The sequence below is a fragment of the Dama dama genome, chromosome 10 (genome assembly GCF_033118175.1).
Source record: "Dama dama isolate Ldn47 chromosome 10, ASM3311817v1, whole genome shotgun sequence".
Taxonomy (NCBI): domain Eukaryota; kingdom Metazoa; phylum Chordata; class Mammalia; order Artiodactyla; family Cervidae; genus Dama; species Dama dama.
Window position 1 is genome coordinate 4,577,383 of NC_083690.1, and position 19,408 is coordinate 4,596,790.

Consider the following 19,408-nt stretch of genomic DNA (forward strand, 5'->3'; position numbering starts at 1 on the left):
CCTGGGAGACAGGATCCCCAGGGAAGAGAAAGTGGAAGTGTAACATCCCAAGGAGAGGAGTTTATCACCCACCTTGTGTTCACTCTCTGGGTCTCTGGCCCTTCTCACCCAGCATCCTGGTTCCTGGGCTGTCACTGCAAATCCTCCATCCAGGTTGCTGCCTCTTGTCACCCTCTGGGTGTGACACTGAACCCCGGGTGGATCTCTTAGGATGGCCCAGAACGCTCCAGCTCCAGGAGCTCCACCATCTGCTCCTGGGTGGGCATCTCTGGCCTTAGCCACTGATGGCACAGTCTCCGGAGGTGACTAAGAGCCTCTCTGGCCCTCTTGCCTTATCCTGGCAGAGAGGCCTAATGCACTGACAGGAGCCTTTCAGGACCAGGATGGTGGGCTTGCAGGTTGGATTCCTGCCCCCAGGTGGTATCTTTTATCAGGAGGCGCTCCAGTTCTGGGGAATGGAATTCCAGGGCATCAGAGTTTGCAACCATCTTATGGCTCAGGGGATAGCCTCATACCAGCTGGGACTGAACCCAGTCTCTCTGTAAGGTGTGCTTGGACATCTGGGTTCTCCCATTTCTGGCTGTTTTTCACCAAAAACAGTACAAGTGAGCAGGAAAAGCTTACTATACATGGAGTCAGCTGACACATTAGCTAAGACCTTTGCAGAGTTCTCTATTAGGACCCTGTGCCCTTTCCAGAAGCCTCAATCACGATGTCAAGTCAGTGTTTAGCTGTCAGCTCATCTTGCTGGCCAGGTGCAACCTCCCTCATACCATAACATACCTCTTCTCAATCGCATTGAACACAGCTGTGCTGTCCCCCTTATTTGTGATTAACAATTTCCCTAGAAAGCTTAGAGAAACTGTAAACTCATGAGAGGCAAACTTTCTCTCCGCAAAACCACCAACCACAGAGTCACCCAAACCAGAAACTTCGGAGTCATCTCTGACTCCCTGCTCTCTCACTCCACCAAATCATTACTTTTTCCTCCTCAATCTTTCTCGAAGCCACACCACTTCCTCATTCCCATGACCCCTCCTTCAGGCCCTCATCTTTCACTCACTCTGTTGCAGTAATCTCCTGCGTGTCCATCATCTCTGGACTTGTGCTAATCTGCAGCATCTGGCTACAGTCAACCCCACACGTCGAAACCCTGTCCTTGCCTTCCTGTCAGTCCAGGCCAGTGCTGTTGGATAAGGGTGGATACAGAAGAAGTTAGATTTGAGAGATAGGTTTGAGGTAGCATTCACAGGACTTGATGATTGAAAATTTAAGGCACAAAGGAAGGAGTATGTGTTGGTAGCATGAGCAATTGTATGCACGTGGCGCCAGATACTGGAGGAGAAAATTCTATGAATCCTGAGTTTGGTTTTGGATATCTGGGTTTTTTTTTGACTTTTTGTTTTTTTATTTTATTTTTTATTTTTTTATTAGTTGGAGGCTAATTACTTCACATTTCAGTGGGTTTTGTCATACATTGATATGAATCAGCCATAGAGTTACACGTATTCCCCATCCCGATCCCCCCTCCCACCTCCCTCTCCACCCGATTCCTCTGGGTCTTCCCAGTGCACCAGGCCCGAGCACTTGTCTCATGCATCCCACCTGGGCTGGTGATCTGTTTCACCATAGATAATATACATGCTGTTCTTTCGAAACATCCCACCCTCACCTTCTCCCACTTTTTGTTTTTTTAATTTTATTGGCATATAGTTGATTAACAATGTTGTGTTAGTTTCAAGTGTACAGCAAAGTGATTCAGTTATACACCTGCATATATTCATTCTTTTTCAGATTCTCTTCTCAAATAGATTTTCATGGAATATTGAATAGAGTTCTCTGTCCTATACAGTTGGTCCTTGTTGGTTACCTATTTTATATATAGTAATGTGGGTATGTGCATCCCAAGCTCCTGATTTATCCCCCCACAAACCTTCCCCTTTGGTAACCACAAGTTTATTTTTTACATCTGTGAGTATGTTTTGTAAATAAGTTCATTTGTATCATTTTGTAGAAAATTAGATTCCACATATGAGTAATATATATTTGTCTTTCTCTGACTTACTTCAGTTAGTATGCCAATCTCTAGGTCCACCCATGTTGCTGCAAATGGCATCATTTCATTTTTATGGCAGAGTAGTATTCCACTGGGCATGTGTTTTGATGCCTGAGAGACCTCAAAGGAAGATCTCTTATTGGCAGTTGAATACAGGGATTTAGGGTGCAGGACACAGGAAAAATTGGGGCTAGACATAAAGGGAGGTATTTGTAGTCATGGAAGCGGGGAACCATGCATGCAGGTGATCCCAGGATACATTCAAACCAGAAGCATGTTAGAAATCGGCTGGGAGTACACAGAACTCATGCAAGACTGGCACTAATTCTAGAAAGAAGTGTCAACTTTTAAAACAACACACAGCTTAAAAGTTGTGAATCAAGTTTATTCAGTGTATTACTGAGGACTACAGCTGGGGAAAGAGCCTCTCAGCTCTGAGAAACTGTTCTGAAGAAATTAGGGGTGAGGTCACGATATATGAGATTTTAACACAGGGGTATGCAGCACACCCCTTCTTAGAAGGTAGTGTTATTCAAAAGGAACAGATATCTTAATGTTTTTAGTGTTTTTCTAAGGATGGTAAGATATGAGAATTTGGATTCATAAAATTTTCTCCTAAAAATATCTTAACTATCTGAAGGTTTGTTCTGCCAGTTTTCCCACAGCAGAGTGCCCAATTCCTGATCTCCGCCCTGAATTCCTTTCAGAGCTTGTTCAAATTCAGTGACTACCCTGGCTAAACACTCAAGATTTGTAGCACTAGACAGGCAGCAACACTCCTTAGCTGGCAGGAGACACCATACCCAGGGAAACTGAGGTCAAAGTATGCCTTTTGACAACTCAAACAGGCAGGGCGAGTCCGTAACTCCGCGTTGGCAAAACGGGGTTAGGGCCACAAGGGAGGTGGCGTCGGGCTCCTTCTCCCGTCCCCGGGGCAGTGGGCGCCTAGCCGTGCGAGATCCAGGGTGGGAAGTCACGGACAGTCACACCCGCCTAACCCTCTCGCTGGTGCCTGGGCACCATGAACCTCGGCAAACACTCTCACCCGGCCGCCCAGCCCCAGCAGAGGCCTCCTCTCCCGGGGTAGTGGGGGTTGATCGGGAGCCAGGCAGAGCGCGCACTGAGTCCGCAGCTCCCCGCACTTTGGCTGCTCTACTGCTGCTGCTAAGTCGCTTCAGTCCTGTCCGACTCTGTGCGACCCCACAGACGGCAGCCCACCAGGCTCCCCAGTCCCTGGGATTCTCCAGGCAAGAACACTGGAGTGGGTTGTCATTTCCTTCTCCAGCACATGAAAGTGAAAGTGAAGTCGCTCAGTCGTGCCCGACTCTTAGTGACCCGATGGACTGCAGCCTACCAGGCTCCTCCGTCCATGGGATTCTCCAAGCAACAGTACTGGAGCGGCGTGCCATTGCCTTCTCCGAGTGGCTGCTCTAGGAGCGCGCAATTGCACCGCCCAAAGAGAGCGCCGGAAGTAAGCGCAAGATTTCCGGTTCCCAGCCTGTGGGCCGCTCTAGCGCGTCTCGCCTCGTTGGTATTTCCACCGGCCTGCACGGCTCGGGTCAAAGGCCGCAAGATTGTTCCGAGCCCACGCAAACCCATGTGCGAGCCCCACTTCGCGAGTCTCGCCTCTAATCCTTGCTCCAGGTGGAGGCCCACACGGGTCTTCGCTGGCCTGCGGGGCCGGAGGTGCCGCCGCCGTGGAGCAGAAACTGCAAAGGAAGTTGACTTCTAATGCAATATCCTGGAGTAGCTCTGGATTTTTCTTCTGACTTCCGTTTTTATCTCCATCATTAAATGGCCCGAAGTCATTCGTTAACCCCCTGCAAACCACAATCCCTCCAGTCTTCAAAATTCATCTCATTGCCATCTAAAACCAGGGAAGTGTAAAGAAAAATTTTTTAAATTAAAGTTCACCTCATTGCCAATGTTCATTAAAAAACAAAAAAACATTTATTAGATGTCAAATTGGCACATCAGATAGTCACTGCCCAGTGAGAGCCTGCACTGATGAGAACACACCAAAAACTGTAAAAGTCAAATATTAAACAGCACAAGTGCCTCCAACAAACATACTTCTAAGGGGTCCAAATGAACTAGAGATTGCAGCATATTCTCAGATTTATATAAATATATATGTATGTCATTTCCCCACCCTCCTCATACTAACACAAGGAAAGATGTCAAAAATAAGAACACCTGCAGTCAGATGGGCCCTGAAAGGATGGATATCAAATATCAAGTCATCTTCATATCAGATCAACAGCTTTCTCAACCTGCAAAACTGAAACAATGGATATACACACTTCTAATGAAGATCATTTAGTTATTTTTTAAACAGATGGTCCAAGCATCAACACTTTCTAACTGAAATCCTATAGACATAACAAGTTTAATGAACAATTTCAAAAACCCGCTTAGCACACATATGTAGTAAATTGGTAATTACTTTGAGCAAAATCTGCAGTATCATTACACAACATGTTGTAGTCATCAGAACAATGCTATTTAATTATACAGAACTGCAAGAGTTAGACTCAGAATGTCATTTGTGGTGAAACGTCACTTGTTTGTAGTTTTAACTCCCTTAATTACTGTGTTAATAATTTTCTGTGTTAAATAGGGAGATGTGAATAGACTATTACCTACTGCAGTAAAGCTGTAAACAAAATTATTTTTGAGTTCAACCAACTGCTTCAAGAATAACAAATTCCACAGTTTCTTTAATTACAAAACGTCAAATGTTGACATAACTGAATGTTATTGGAATAATGCTGTTTTCATCAGTGATGACTGTTACAGACCTGATATTCTAGCAATCACATTAAGGACTTGTTTGACACACATTTCCATCACTACATCAATAACAAAACCCATGACATTTGTTCAACGGTTGATTTTCTCAGTATAAAGTTTTCACTCTGTCAACATCCATACTGCAAAATGTTGTGAACCAATGGTTCCTAGCAATAAACTTCTGCACTTAGTTTTTCATCCTTAACTTTCATCCAAATATTCATTGAAACTAACATGGTAGAAAAAAAAAACTAACATGGTAGGCTAATGATTATCTCTGAGTTAATGACCATTTGTGGAATCTGTCAGTTAACACTGTAAACAGAAGGGTAAAAAAGCCATCATCATAAAACCAGCATGGGTCTCACTGATGGACACTGACCGCTTCCTTCAACTCCTTGGGCTCAGAGCCTCTGGTTCTTTAACATTAACAACCATTCCATTTAACAATATTTTGCTCCAGTATTTATATGTAACAGCAGTATCTAGAGACCTATATTTTCAGGTATTTTAATTAAACAATTTTTTATATGTATCTTCCTTTAGATATGAGGAAGAAAACATTTTTAGAAACCAAAACTCAACTAAAACCTTAAAGGCTGTACTCTGTAGTCTGTGATCTCTGATTATAGGGACGGGGTTTGAACCTGAAGTCCTGGGGAGTCTCTCTGTTGCTTTGTAACCATACATGTAAGTCAGGCTTGGGATGAAGTGCTAAGGGAGGGAAGCATGTGCACAGGGCAGCCGGCACGATGGGCCTCCTCACCCGCCTGCCTCAGTCCCCAGCTGCCTGTAGTTTTAACATGTGGTGCAAACGCAATTTACAACACAATGTGGCTGAGAGACCCAAGGTTAAATGCTAGCTTCAGTACTTGCTATTTTTGTGTATGGGCAAGGTACTGCTTTTACCCTCTGTGGGCTCTACTTCCCTTTTATGAAGTGAGGATAGTCCTTTTCTGTCAGATTTATTCTTAAGAGTAAATTAAATGATAAACAAAAAGTATTGAGTGTGCAGACTAAACAAGAGTTAGAAATTGTGTACCATTCTTTGGTTCATACAAATGGAATCTGGATAGTAATTGAGTTAGAATTCTGCCTTCCTTCAGGGGCTGTGACATTGACTATGCTTCCTTGGTTATAAAACAGAAACCGTGGTGTCTAAATCAAGGCTGTGGTGAAAATTAAATGTGTATACAGTGGATTAGTGGAATTAATGGAATGTGTATACAGTGCTTAGTACAGTGCCTGGCACATAAAGGGTAACTGTGCCCCAGTTTTCAGTACAGATACTGAGAAACACAAGCATTAATGAAAATTTGCTATATTTACAGTGTTTTGTGAATGGGTTCACTGAAGGAGAGTAAGATGTGTTTTCAACCTGAAATTTCTCCCACACCTGGTACATTTTAAAGGTTTCTCTCCTGTGTGACTCTTCTGGTGGCATGCAAGCTCTGAGTCCAAAATAAAACTTTCTGTGCATGTTTTGGGTTTATGGGGCTTTTCCCCACTGTGAGTGCTCTGACGAGATATAAACTCAGAGGTAGAAAGAAAGGTCTTCGAACACTCAGGACACTTTAAGGGTTTGAATTTTGAGAAGGAAAGCAAAATTTCCCCCCAATTGCTATAGTGTTCAGATTGTCCTTGTGGCCTCTCCCGGGCAGGGGTATGAGGGCTGCCCAAAGCATTTCCTGCCGGGACTGCACGGCTGCTGGGCGGCTGACCCGTGCTTTTCCTCAGGCAAAGCCAGATTTGTTTTCTGACCGACATATTTATTGCTGGCTTTTGTGGCAGTGTGGGTTTTCTGATGCTGTGACAGTCCCCGGAGCCTCGTGAACCCCCTTCCACATATGCCACACCTGTGGATTTTCTCCTTTGGGTGAGCCTTCCTGTGCTGAGACAGGTGCGAGGGCCGGCGGAAGCTGCCGCCGCACTGTGCACACTTATATGGCTTCTCGCCAGTGTGGATTATCTTGTGAGCTCTCAGGTTGGATCTGTGATTGAAAATCTTCCTGCAGTCATCACATTTACACTTTTTCTTTCCTGCGTGTGTTTTCTGATGCAAAACGAGGCATGAACTATGACTGAAGCTTTGATCACATTCAGGACACTTGTATGACTTTTTGGTTCCTTCTTCGGGAAATGGAAGAATTTCAGGAAGTGCTCTGGTTCCTAAACTTTGAGCTAGTTCTATCAATGGGGTATGGTTTTCAATGGTAACTAAAAGGCTTCTGAACCTTTTCGTGCAAGCAGGAGTTCCACCTGATATTTTCCTTTCAAAGTTTCCAGCTCCATGCTCAGAAGACTTTTCTGGGTAACAGATGAGGGGCACAGCAAGGGAACATTTTTCTAAGGCAAGCTCTTCAAGTCCCATAGATTCTAGATGTAGCTGCTGATTATCTTAATCTTATCATCTTCTGCTGATAAAAACAAAACAAAATATAAACACCCTCAAGTAGTACTGGGGGAAGAACAAACTATTGATAGTTACACAGAGGACCAGGAAGTTGTAGCATGGCTGACAAAACTCAGGCCTGCCAGAAAGAAAAAGTCGTTCCTTTTTAGTGTTCTCCCAAATATTCATAATTTATAAAGCCAATATGTCAATCCAAAAGGGATTTTCTTTTCCTTCCAAAGCAACAGCCCTACGACTGCCCCAGTTCGCTGCCTAGAAAGGGTTTATGGGCTGCAGGGCAGTGTGTGGAAACCCAGTCTTCAGTGGTTTTGCTGATTCAAGAAGACCAAATTCAGGAAAGTCAACGCAGCTAGAATGTGATGGCAAAATACCAGAGAAGCGAACAGATGTCCGGGCAGTGAGCTCTGGGCATCTAGATGGGTCTCCTTAAGACTCTGGCTGCATATTAATCTCCACATACATGTGAGGAAACAACCCCAGGCCCAGGAAAGAACCACCAAAAAGGAATAGAAAGAGCAATCTCCAGAGTTCACAAAACACTTCAGTAGTTCATGTTCCAAAGTGGAGACAGTCCCTGCCGCACAAAGCATCAGGCCGTATCCATACTGCCTTAGCAGGAGGCCAAATCAGCCCTAGATTAAAGATTGCTCTGAACACACCCGAACAGAACAAAACGCAAGCCTTGAAAGGATCATATTGATTCCAAGTAACTTAAATTAGGACACCACACCAAAGTCTGAAAACTATTTTGAAAAAAACAACAAAACCCAGCATCCAACAACATAAAACTCACAATGTCCAACATCCAAGCAAAAATTACCAGGCATGGAAAGAAGCAGAAAAATATGACCTGTAACTAGAAGCAAAATCAATCAACAAAAGCAGACCCAGAGATGACAGATGACAAAACTAGTAGAAAGAACATTTAAAAAGCTATTACAAATGTGCTTCACGTGTTCAAGAAGTTAGAGGAAAACAACATAATGAAGAAAGAAGTAGAAAATATAAAATGCGAGTTATGGGAAAGTTCAAATAGTCAACCCTGCTGCTGCTGCTAAGTTGGGTCAGTCGTGTCCAACTCTGTGCGACCCCATAGACGGCAGCCCACCAGGCTCCCCCATCCCTGGGATTCTTCAGGCAAGAACACTGGAGTGGGTTGCCATTTCCTTCTCCAATGCATGAAAGTGAAAAGTGAAAGTGAAGTCGCTCAGTCCTGTCCAACTCTTCGCGACCCCATAGACGGCAGCCCACCAGGCTCCCCCGTCCCTGGGATTTTCCAGGCAAGAGTACTGGAGTGGGGTGCCGTTGCCTTCTCCGAGTCAATCCTAGTCAAGGATAAAATCTACTCAGCCATGGGGACATTTCTACATATAGCTCCTCTTAGTTAGAAAGGCACACCATTCCCTTAAGATTAAAGCAATTTCCAATTTTAGCAAATAATAGTAACCCATACTAATGGAATTTCACAAGTAAAATTATGAATTGACCATAACAAATATTTGGAATGATTACTAGGTAGTGCCATGTCTTATGCAAAACCATAGTCACTGTAATAGACAGAATTTTTGCCTTTTTTGGCCACACCCTTCAGCTTGCCAGATTTTTTTCTCCACCTGGGTAGTGCTAATCACTGGAGCACCAGGGAATTACTGATTTTTGCCTAAGACTCATCTCACCCTTTGAAAATCACACTCTCATTCAAGTTACTGTCATTTCCACATAAATCATTCAAGGATAGGTCCCATTCTCCCATACCAACACGTGGATGAGATATGCAATCCTAATCCTAGAAAGTTCCAAAACGCAGGAAAAACAAGTGTGTTACCAATCAAGGCCTTGTCCTCAAAACATTTCCTGTGTCGCTTCTCTGCTGAGGGACCTCTGGGCAGGGTGCAGACTCACACACTCCTCTTGAGAAAAATAGACAGCCAGCTCCTCAAACAACACAGGTCCCTGAAACAATAGGACAGTCCATCTCAGCCCAAGCCAGAAAGCTACTACCTTACTCTGTCTGGGAATGCCGAGAAAAGCTAGAAATATCAGAGACAAGAGCTTGTTGGAAAAGGTATCTGAGCCCTGGGGTGGGGTTGAGTGGGCTCTGAGTGCTGGAGGTAGGATTTAGGAAGGAGGGAGTAAAAACAGATGTAATTTTGGAAGCGGTAGTATAAGGACCAAAATGGTAAACTCTGAGAAGTTCTGGAAGAGTCTGTTAGAAGAGAAGAGGGAACAACTCTCAGCAAGGGAGCTAAGTAGGGTTGCTCTAAGGCAGCGCTACCCATTCTTTTTGGCCCCAGGGACTGGTTTCGTGGGAGACAGCTTTTCCACGGCCAGAGGTGGGGTGATGGGGAGGTGGTGGATTTCGGGATAATTCAAGCACGTTACATTTCTTGTGCACCCTACATCTATTATTACATCAGCTCCACCTCAGATCATCAGGCATTAGACATTAGACTCTGGAAGCTGGGGACCCTTGCTCTAAGAGAAAGGAGATGAGTGAGCAGCCCAGGAAGAATCACAAAGCGAACACAGGTCTAGGATTCTCCCAATATCTTTCCCTTTGCTGGTCCCTCTCCTTCTTCCTCCTGACACTCATTGTTAAACGCAGTCATATCCAGACGTATTTCTCCTTCGCTAAGTTCACCAGTTCTTTAAATCTATAGAATTCTGGTGTGATTAAGAATCACCTGAGATTTCTGTTTGTTTCTGTTCATTCAACAGGTGTGGAATGAAGCTTAGAAAACTGTTTAAGTTTGAGCAGCATTCCAGAAATACTCTGAGGTACCCTTAATGTAGTCTCCTATGGTCCCTGTTCCTAGTTGGGAGGTTCTAAAAGGCCGATCCTGATTAGCCATTTCTTCTCTCTGCCTGGTAGGAACAAAGACAGCTTGATGAAAGGATTCGAGGGGATCAGGAGCCCTTGCATCACGACCGGCATGCCTAACCCTCTTGTACAAGAGGCCAGGAGGCCGCCAGAAAGGAGTGACCGGACCTTGGACCAAGTGAAGGGACCTGGTCTCACCTGGGCCTCGGTTGTAGGGAGTGTGGATGCCATCTTGGGGGTGGGGTGGGGTGGGGTGGTGATAGTGCTTTCTTCCAGTCGCCACGGGGACCTCGGGGCACATAAGGGAGGAGAAAGAACAGTCCTTGGAGGGGCCAATTCGGCTGTCGAGCTCCTCCACGCACTCCCTAGCTTCCCTGAACCCTTTAAGACCACAGGCGAAAAAAAAAAAAAAGACCTGAGGCGATGACTCCTCCCGGGCGCAGCCTCCGAAAGGCAGACTCCCGGGCTGGTCGGGCCCCACCTAGGACTCCGAGACTAAAAATCTCAGGAAGCCTGTCACTACCCAGGCAAAAGCAACAAAAAGCGACGCGCAGCTGAGACTAGAGACCAGGAGCCTAGCCACAACTAAACTCCCACGCTCCCTGACGCTAGACCTGCCCGGAAAGCCGCGTGACGCTGTCCACCCTCGAGCTTTTCCGCAGCTCTGCCCTGTGATTGGCCAGCGTGATCTCAGAGGGGGCAGTCCTTTTTGAATATTGACCAATCGGGAGCCTCAACAGAAGAGCGGAGGCTCACCGGGTATTCTGGGAGATGTAGTTTCCCTCGGTTTTCCCAAGCATTTCCGGTTCCGCTACCTGGGTCTCCTCTGTGCGCTCCCTACCCGCCGACCTGAGGAAGTGGAACGTTAGCGTGACCGCGGAGGGAGGGGCGTAATGTTTCAGGAAAGAAGGAGAACAAGTAGATGAGGAGAATCCGGTACCCGAAGAGTATCGGTACTGAAATGTGGGTTCAGCCGGCATTGTCCCATGGGTCGTAAACTTCGGTCGAGCTGGGGTGATGTCTCTGAGTGACCAGGAGTACGGGTTCTAGTCTTGACCTGTGTCTTGGGTGGACTGCGAGGCGGTGGAATGTAAATGGGGTATCATCTGCATGGGCAGAGTTCAGGTCGGCATAGGCGGGATTGCTGATATGTCCAAAGTATTCTAGGGGCATTGTGCCGGGGGAATGCAGCCCAAACGACCCATAGCGAGCTCAGAGCCACAACGGGCCTCAAGCGGCAGTAGAGCCATCCGATTGCTTCGAGGGTCATTGTAGGCCACCTAATACTTCACAATCGATCTGCCTCATTACATATTTCCTCTTTAATGGCACTGGGTGCCGTGGTGTAGGGGTTTGGTATTAGAAAACTGAACTCCTTCCGCAGGTCTGCACTAATTGCTTGTGACCTTTTGGCCTGTATATCAATACCGTTTTGCCTTCCCCAGGTGAAAAAAGCGCAGAATCTCTCTCTTCAGAGGGCAGTTTCAAAGAAGTTTTCCGTTTACAAAGGTGTTTGCGAAAACATGGATGATATTCATAAAAAATTCTGAGTACGTCTCAATATATTTTCTTGGGAGGATGTACCTATCTCTTCTGTTCACATTCCAGTCTCTAGATCTTAGTCAGGAGGTCACATAACCACACCTACTTCAAAGGAGGCAAGGAAGCTAGTAGTACCCTGGCAGCCCACACCCAGCTAAAAAGCTCACAAGTTCTATTACAGTGACAAAGAGGGAGGAAGCAGATATTGGAGACAGCTGGCAGTAAGTGCCATGGAGATATGTTGAAAATGGAAAAAGATGAATGGAAATGGATGGGCAGACATGAAGATGTTCATTGAAGAATTACAGTAGAGAAAAATTGGAAATGACCTAATTTCTAAGTATTTTTCCTCTTTTGCAGGAGGAAACATTGCAGCCAATTAAGATGCTATATAGAAGTTTTTGATAGCATGTTTCCAATGTAAGTTTAAAAATGTGATACCAAGTTGTGCATAAAATGCTATCATAATTAAAAATGTATTGAGGGACTTCCCTGGTGGTCCAGTGGTTAAGACTCCACACTCCCAAAGCAAGGGCTCTGGGTTAAATGAATTTTTTTTTTTTTTTAAAGACTGTTTCCCTTCCTTTTATAACCTGCTTACCTAGTTTCTGGTTATCGATCTAGTTTCCCAGGGGCACTAAGAGAAGAGGTGTCTGGAGCAGGAGTAAGAGCATTCCAGTGACTCTTAACTATCAAAAAGTAAGCCAGAATTTGGTTTAAACCTCACTCTTCTGTGAGTCTGATGGGTAAGCCCAGTCTCAGGGTACACTGACAGAAAAATGGAGAATCAGATCCTCCCAATATACTGTCGTGATCCTGTTAGTCCAGGCTAAGTGACTCTTTCTCAGTTTTAATTGCAGAAATCAGTATCATCCTTTGTCATCCAAGTATACACTTGCATCATTTTTCAGCCAAAGGAATTTTTTTTGGGAAGCAACTTACTTGATTCCTGGTTGTACTGTCTTTGATCCATGCAAATTTTCCCCCTTCACTTATTTTACAATACAAATGTGATAAAGTCTTTGCTTCTTTACACTTACTTGTATCCAGAGAGTTGTGGGGGCTTCTTTGTTGGTTTTTTGTGGTGGTGGTGGTAGTTATTTTTCGACCATGCCACCCAGCTTGTGGAATCCTAGTTCCCAGACCAAGGATTGAACCCAGAGAAATCACCAAGTTCCAGTCACTAGACCACCAGAAATTCCCTAGAGCGATTGTTTGCCCATGTAGATCTGTTTTATGGATTTTTCTCTTTTCATTGTGGTTTATTACAGAATATTGAATATATTTCCCAGTGGTATACAGTAGGACCTTGTTGTTTATCTATTTTATATAGTTTGTATTTGCTAATCCCAGACTCTTAATTTATTCCTCCACCACTCCCTTTCTCCTTTGGTAATATATGCCCAAGACTAGGATTGCTGGATCATATGACAACTCTATTTTTAGTTTTCTAAGGAGCCTCCATATTGTTCTGCATAGTGGCTGTGTAATTTACATTCCTACCAACATTGTAGGAGGTTCTGCTTTTCTACACACCCTCTCCAACATTTGTTATTTGACTGCTTGAGGTGAACAGCCAGCTTACTTGAGAAGACCCTGATGCTTGGAAAGATTGTAGGTAAAAGGAGAAGGGGGCAGTAGAGGATGATATGGTTAGATAGCGTCACTGATTCAGTGGACATGAATCTGAGCAAATTCCAGGGTGAAGGACAGGGAAGCCTGGCATGCTGCAGTCCAAAGAGTTGGACACGACTTAGCGACTGAACAGTGACAATTTACAAGACTTAAAATTGTATTGAAGCTTAGTTGATTTACAATGTTGTGTTAATTTCAGGTATACATCACAGTGATTGAGTTATACATATATTGATTCTTTTTCAGGTTCTTTACCCATATAGGTTATTACAAAATACTGAGTAGAATTTCCTGTGCTATACAGTAGGTCCTTGTTGGTCTGTCGATGGACATTTAGGTTGCTTCCATGTCTTGGCTATTGTAAACAGTGCTGCAGTGAGCATTGAGCTGCATGTATCTTTTCTTTTTTAATTATTATGAGAGTATGGTTACTTTACAATGTTGTGTTAGTTTCTACTGCACAGCAAAGTGAATCAGCTATACATATATACATATATCCCCTCTTTTTTGGATTTCTTTCCCATTAGGTCACCCACAGAGCACTAAGTAGAATTCCCTGAGCTATATAGTGTTCTCATTAGTTATCTATACACAGTATCAATAGTGTATATATGGCAATCCCAATCTCCCAATTCATCCTACCTCCCATCCCCCTTGGTGCTCAAACATTTATTTTCTACATCTATGCTCTATTTCTGTTTTGCAAATAAGATCATCTGTGTCATTTTTCTAGATTTTATATATATACATTAATAAATGCTATTTGTTTGTCTCTTTCTGACTTACTTCACTCTGTATGACAATCTCTAGGTCCAGTCACATCTCTACAGATGACCCAATTTCATTCCTTTTTATGGCTGAATAATATTCCATTGTATATATGGTACACATCTTTATCCATTACTCTGGTTTTTAAATTTTATTTATTTTTATTTACTTTTGGTTGTGCTGGGTCTTCATTGCCTATGCACAGGCTTTCTCTGGTTGCAGTGATCAGTGTCTGCTCTTCGTCACAGAACATGGGATTCTCATTGCAGTGACTTCTCTTGTTGCAGAGCACAGGCTCCAGTTGGCGTGGGCTTCAGTAGTTGCAGCTCGCAGGCTGCACATGGGCTTAGTTGTGGCACATGGGCTTAGTTGCTCCATGGAATGTGGAATCTTCCCGGACCAGGGATCAAACCATGTCCCCTGCATTGGCAGGCCAGTTCTTAACCACTGGACAACTAGGGAAGTTCTATCCATTCCTTTGTTGATGAACATTTAGGTTACTTTCATGTCCTGGCAATTGTAAATAGTGCTGCAACGAACATTTGGGTGCATGTTATCTTGTCAAAGTACGGTTTTCTCTAGATATATGCCTAGAAGTGCAATTTCTGGCTTTTTATTTGTAGATTTTTTAATGAGGGTCATTCTAACCTGTGTGAGATTGTACCTCATAGTTTTGATTTGCATTTCTCTAATAATTAGCAGAGTTGAGCATCTTTTCATGTGCCTATTGGCCATCTGTATGTCTTCTTTGGAGAAATGTCTGTTTAGATCTTCTCCCCATTTGATTGGGTTGTTTTTGTTGTTGTTGAGTTGTAGGACCTGTTTGTATATTTTAAAAAAAATTATTTAGGCTGTGCTGGGACTTAGTTGTGGCTTGAGTTGTATGAGCTGTTTGTATATTTAAAAAAAAAATTTATTTAGGCTGTGCTTGGACTTAGCTGTGGCACGTGGGGTCTTCAGTTGTGGCATGCAGGATCTAGTTCCATGACCAGGGATGGAACCTGTGCCCCCTGCATTGGGAACATGAAGTCTTAGTCACTGGACCACCAGGGAAGTCCCTGTTGTAAATTTTTTTGAAATTAAGCCCTTGTCAGTCATATGATCTAAAAATATTTTCTCCTAGTTGTCTTCTCATTTTGTTTATGGTTTCCTTTGCTCTGCAAAAAGATGTAAGCTTAATTAGGTCCCATTTGTTTTTTATTTTTGCTTCTATTTCTATTGCCTTGGGAGATTGACCTAAGAAAATATTGCTATGATGTATGTCAGGGAATGTATTGCCTATGATCTCCTCTAGGAGTTTTGTGGTGTTATGTCTTATATTTAAGTCTTTAAGCCATTTTATCTTTGTGTGTAGTGTAAAGGTGTGTTCTAACTTCATTGATATACATGCCGCTGTCCAGCTTTCCCAACACCACTTGCTGAAAAGACTGTTTTTTCTGCATTGTATATTCTTGCCCCCGTGTTGAAGATTAATTGACCACAGTTTCCAGCCCTGGGTGTTCACTGGAAGGACTGATGCTGAAGCTGAAACTCCAATACTTTGGCCACCTGATGCGAAGAGCTGACTCATTTGAAAAGACCCTGATGCTGGGAAAGATTGAGGGCAGGAGGAGAAGGGGACGACAGAGGATGAGATGGTTGGATGGCATCACCGACTCAATGGACATGGGTTTGGGTGGACTCTGGAAGTTGGTGATGGACAGGGAGGCCTAGCGTGCTGTGGTCCATGGGGTCGCAAAGAGTCGGACACGACTGAGCGACTGAACTGAGCTGATGTAGTTTATTTCTGAGCTTTCTGTTCTGTTCCATTGATCCATATGTCTGTTTTTGTGCAAATACTACACTGTGTTGATTACTGTTGCTGGGAGGATTATGCCTCCAGCTTTGTTTTTTTCCCCCAGGGTTGCTTTGGTAATTGTGGGTCTTTTATGGTTCCATATAAAGTTTAGGATTATTTTTTCTAATTTTGTGAAAAATATCACAGTTAATGAAATAATAGGGATCGCATTAAATCCATAGATTGCTTTGAGTAGCCTGAGCATTTTAACATTAATTCTTCTAATCCAAGAGCATGGGATCTCTTTCCATTTATTTGAATAATCTTCAATTTCCTTTATCATTATTTTATAGTTCTCAACATCTAAGCCTTTTACCTCCTTAGTCAGGTTTATTCCTAAATATTTTTTTTTGGCAGTTTCAAAAGGCACTTTTTATTTTCTCCCTTTCATTGTTAGTGTGAAGAAACACAGTGGATTTCTGTATGATCCATGCAAATGTTAATAAACCCATCAGAACGATGAGTCAGAGTAATCCACTTCACGTCAAGCCAGTCTCCTGGAGCCTTTCTCCTCTCCTGGGAATGCTCCAAGGGTAGTCCAGTGTCCTCTCAGGCAAAGCAGATGCTGGTCAACAAGCTGACGTGTCTGTAGAGTTTGCCATGAAGTGGCTTGTTCATGACCTGTTTCTGGGATCCTGGAAAAATGTTTTTGAGGTCTACCTGGAAAGTCTGGTCTTGGAAACCCAGTTGTTTTCTTGGGCATCAGGAAGGTTGTGATCCAAGAGAATGCATCATAGTTTTATTTATTTGTTTATTCATTTATTTATTTTGGCTTGTGCATCAGCATTGAGCAGGGACTTCTCTAGTTGGGGTGCGAAGGAGCTTCTTTTGCTGTGGAGCTTGGGCTCTAGAGTGTGTGGACTCAGTAGTTGCGGCTCTCGGGCTTAGTTACCCCACAGCATGTGGGATCTTAGTTCCCCGACTAAGGATCAAAGCCTCATCCCCTGCATTAGAAGGCAGAGTGTTCTTTTTTATTTTTTGTCTTTATTTTCGAAGGCAAAGTCTTAACCACTGGACCACTAGGGAAGTCCCAGTGTATCATGGCTTTAAATGAATCTGGAACTGAAAAGCACATTTTGTTTTTAAATTTACATTCAGTAACTAAATTGAAGGAGAGAATGATCTTAAAGCCAGTGGTCTCTTAGATCACGTGGAAGAAATATCTCAAAACACACCAAAAACGGAGAAAAAGAAACCAGGAAGGCAGAGACTCAGAGGACCAATCCGTGTTGAGCTCAGTGCCAGTCAGATTTCCCTGAGCCAGTTCCTGTAGTCAGGAGATACCCCTTCCTGCCTGTGGTCTCGTAAGGTTTGAGCCTGCATTTTAAGTATGCCAGGTGATGCTAATACTGCTGGACCACAAGACAGCACTTTGAGTAGCAGGAACCTCGGCGGGGTTTGTCTCCTGTGTAATTGATAGGGCTTACCACTGCCTCCACATTCTGTTGATGGGAACCTGATGGAAGGCAAGAGAAAGGATGAGGAAAATAAGTAATTTTCCTTTTTTCAAAATAAAAATTATTTATTTTTAGCTGTGCTGGGTCTTCGTTGCTGCAAAAGGCTTTCTCTAGTTGTGGCGAGTGGGGCTTCTCTCCAGTTGTGGTGCGAGGGCTTCTCATTGCGGTGGCTTCTTTTGTTGTGGAGGATGGGCTCGAGGGTGCTCGGGCTTCAGTAGTTGCAGCACGTGGGCTTAGTTACCCTGCCAGCATGTGGGATCTTCTCTGAGCAGGGATCAAACCCATGTCCCCTGCATTGGCAGGTGGATTCTTAACCATTGGACTACCAAGAAGGCCCTAAACTAGCAATTTTCCTTTTTAAAAATCTCATCTTTTTAATTTAAAAATGTCAAACCTCTGAATATTTGAAAGAATAATGCAGTAAACACCTATGTACTTTTCACCTAGCATCACCAGTTATTAATAGTTAAACAATTTCCTCTTAAGGACATGCTTGAGAACGTTAAGTTGCTCATATCACTTCCACTGTTGTTCACTGGTAAAAACTTTGGCATATGGTTTCATCTTGCTGCAAAGGAGACTAAGAAGTACAAGCTTAGCTTGTTAGCTCTTTGCCTGCTAAAGTGGGTACTGTCCTACTACTACATGAGGATGTGATTAAGCAGTTGCTTTTTAAAAAGAAAGGAGAGGATGGACTTTCCTGGCAGTGCAGTAGTTAAACTTCGCCTTCCAGTGCAGAAGGTAAGGGTTTAGTCCCTGGTTGAGGAACTAAGATCCCACAGGCCTCCCAGCCAAAAACCCAAATCATTAAAAAAAAAAAAAAAAAAAAAGCAATATTGTAACAAGTTCAATAAAGACTTTAAAAAAATGGTCTACATTAGAAAAAAAAAAAAAAGAGGAGGAAGACAGTGGATACTACATTAGAAAAAAAAAAAAAAAGAGGAGGAAGACAGTGGATACTAGGGGACAATTACTCTGACACACTGACTTGGCTGGATCTTGCAACCAGTTCCCACTTCAAAGTGAATTTTTGGAAAGACTGCAGCTAAATTTGCAGCCCATCTCTAGAAAATGTGTAGGACTTCCAAGTATGCATTTTATACCCTCCTCATTCTTGATTGTTCTATCCTAAAGTTTTTTTTTTATAAGATTGATTATATTAAAGTTTATAGTTATTTTAAACTTTATATTAAAGTTTTTTTAATAAGTTTGATTATAAGTTAATAGTGACACTAAATATATAGAATGATTGAAATGCCCTGAATGGACCAAAACACATTTACCACAGCATCTTTGCTTACAACAGCATGTTTGCTGTACTTAAAAGTGTAACTACAGAGTTGTAAATTTTATATTTTCATTTTGTCCATAATTTTTCAGCTTTTAAAATAGGAACTTAGAGAAAATGTTACAAAAAGAAAATATATAAGCTGCTTTACACAAATCAAGATTCCACCAGCCATTAACATCTTATTGTGTAGACAATAGACTTGCTGGGTTCTTACATATCCCCTTGTTACACTACTCTTGATCTATTTACACCACTTACCTTTCAGACTTCTACTAATCTCTTTAGGTACCTTTTCACTGTCAAAATGTTAAAGAATATGCATTTAACGTTTATAAGATGGTGTGATTTTAGACTTTTAATCTGTCATAATGTCTATTTGCTTGGGTGTGAATTAGGTCCTTTGAGGGCTGATCATTTTAGCCTTCTTATTCCATCCTTTGGCCGTATTACCCGTGAAAGGTATTTGAAGGCAAAGGATAAATCTCTCCTTTAAAGTTAACATCAGATTTTGCTCAACACAAGTCCCTCAGTGACAAAGTTGGAGTTAGGTTTTGTGATGTAGACCAGGGGTCCCCAATCTGCAGATCTAATGCTTGATGATGTGAGGTAGAGCTGATGTAATAATAATGGCAATAAAGTGTATAATAAATATGCTTGAATTACCCCAAAACCATCCCCCCATCCCTGGTCCGTGGAACAACTGTCTTAACAGAAAAACCGGTTCCTGGTGCCAAAAGGGGTGGGGACCACTGAGTAGCCCCTCCTCCAACTTGAGGGCAACTGACATCCCTCCCC

General features: G+C 43.1%; 1 protein-coding gene and 1 long non-coding RNA gene across 4 annotated transcripts; one reads left to right on the forward strand and one right to left on the reverse strand.

Moving 5' to 3' along the window:
- Nucleotides 1-6,418: 6,418 nt before the first annotated feature.
- On the reverse strand, nt 6,419-10,883 carry ZNF597 (zinc finger protein 597). The gene is made up of 4 exons (XM_061153885.1): nt 10,840-10,883; nt 10,698-10,752; nt 10,282-10,405; nt 6,419-7,246 (listed from the first exon to the last, which is right to left on the reverse strand). The coding sequence occupies exons 1-4, from the start codon at nt 10,881-10,883 to the stop codon at nt 6,480-6,482; spliced, it is 990 nt and encodes a 329-aa protein (XP_061009868.1). The 3' UTR covers nt 6,419-6,479.
- Nucleotides 10,884-10,913: 30 nt separating this feature from the next.
- Nucleotides 10,914-18,096, forward strand: LOC133063392 (uncharacterized). Of its 3 annotated transcripts, none has more exons than XR_009694395.1 (3): nt 10,914-11,046; nt 11,986-12,045; nt 12,250-18,096. It is a non-coding gene; the product is annotated as an uncharacterized LOC133063392 (long non-coding RNA). The 3 variants fall into 3 exon arrangements; XR_009694394.1 differs by having other exon boundaries at nt 15,383-18,096; XR_009694393.1 differs by having other exon boundaries at nt 15,497-18,096.
- Nucleotides 18,097-19,408: the final 1,312 nt, after the last annotated feature.

Bases quoted from the DNA above. Each gene is read 5' to 3' on its own strand.
- ZNF597 (XM_061153885.1), bottom strand. From the start codon at position 10,883: ATGCTTGGGAAAACCGAGGGAAACTACATCTCCCAGAATACCCG. The intron at 10,406-10,697 runs GTCTAGCGTCAG...GGCCCCTCCAAG, and splicing joins TCACGCGGCTTTCCGGGCAG to GACTGTTCTTTCTCCTCCCT. The intron at 7,247-10,281 runs GTGAGACCAGGT...GATAAGATTAAG, and splicing joins TCCCTACAACCGAGGCCCAG to ATAATCAGCAGCTACATCTA.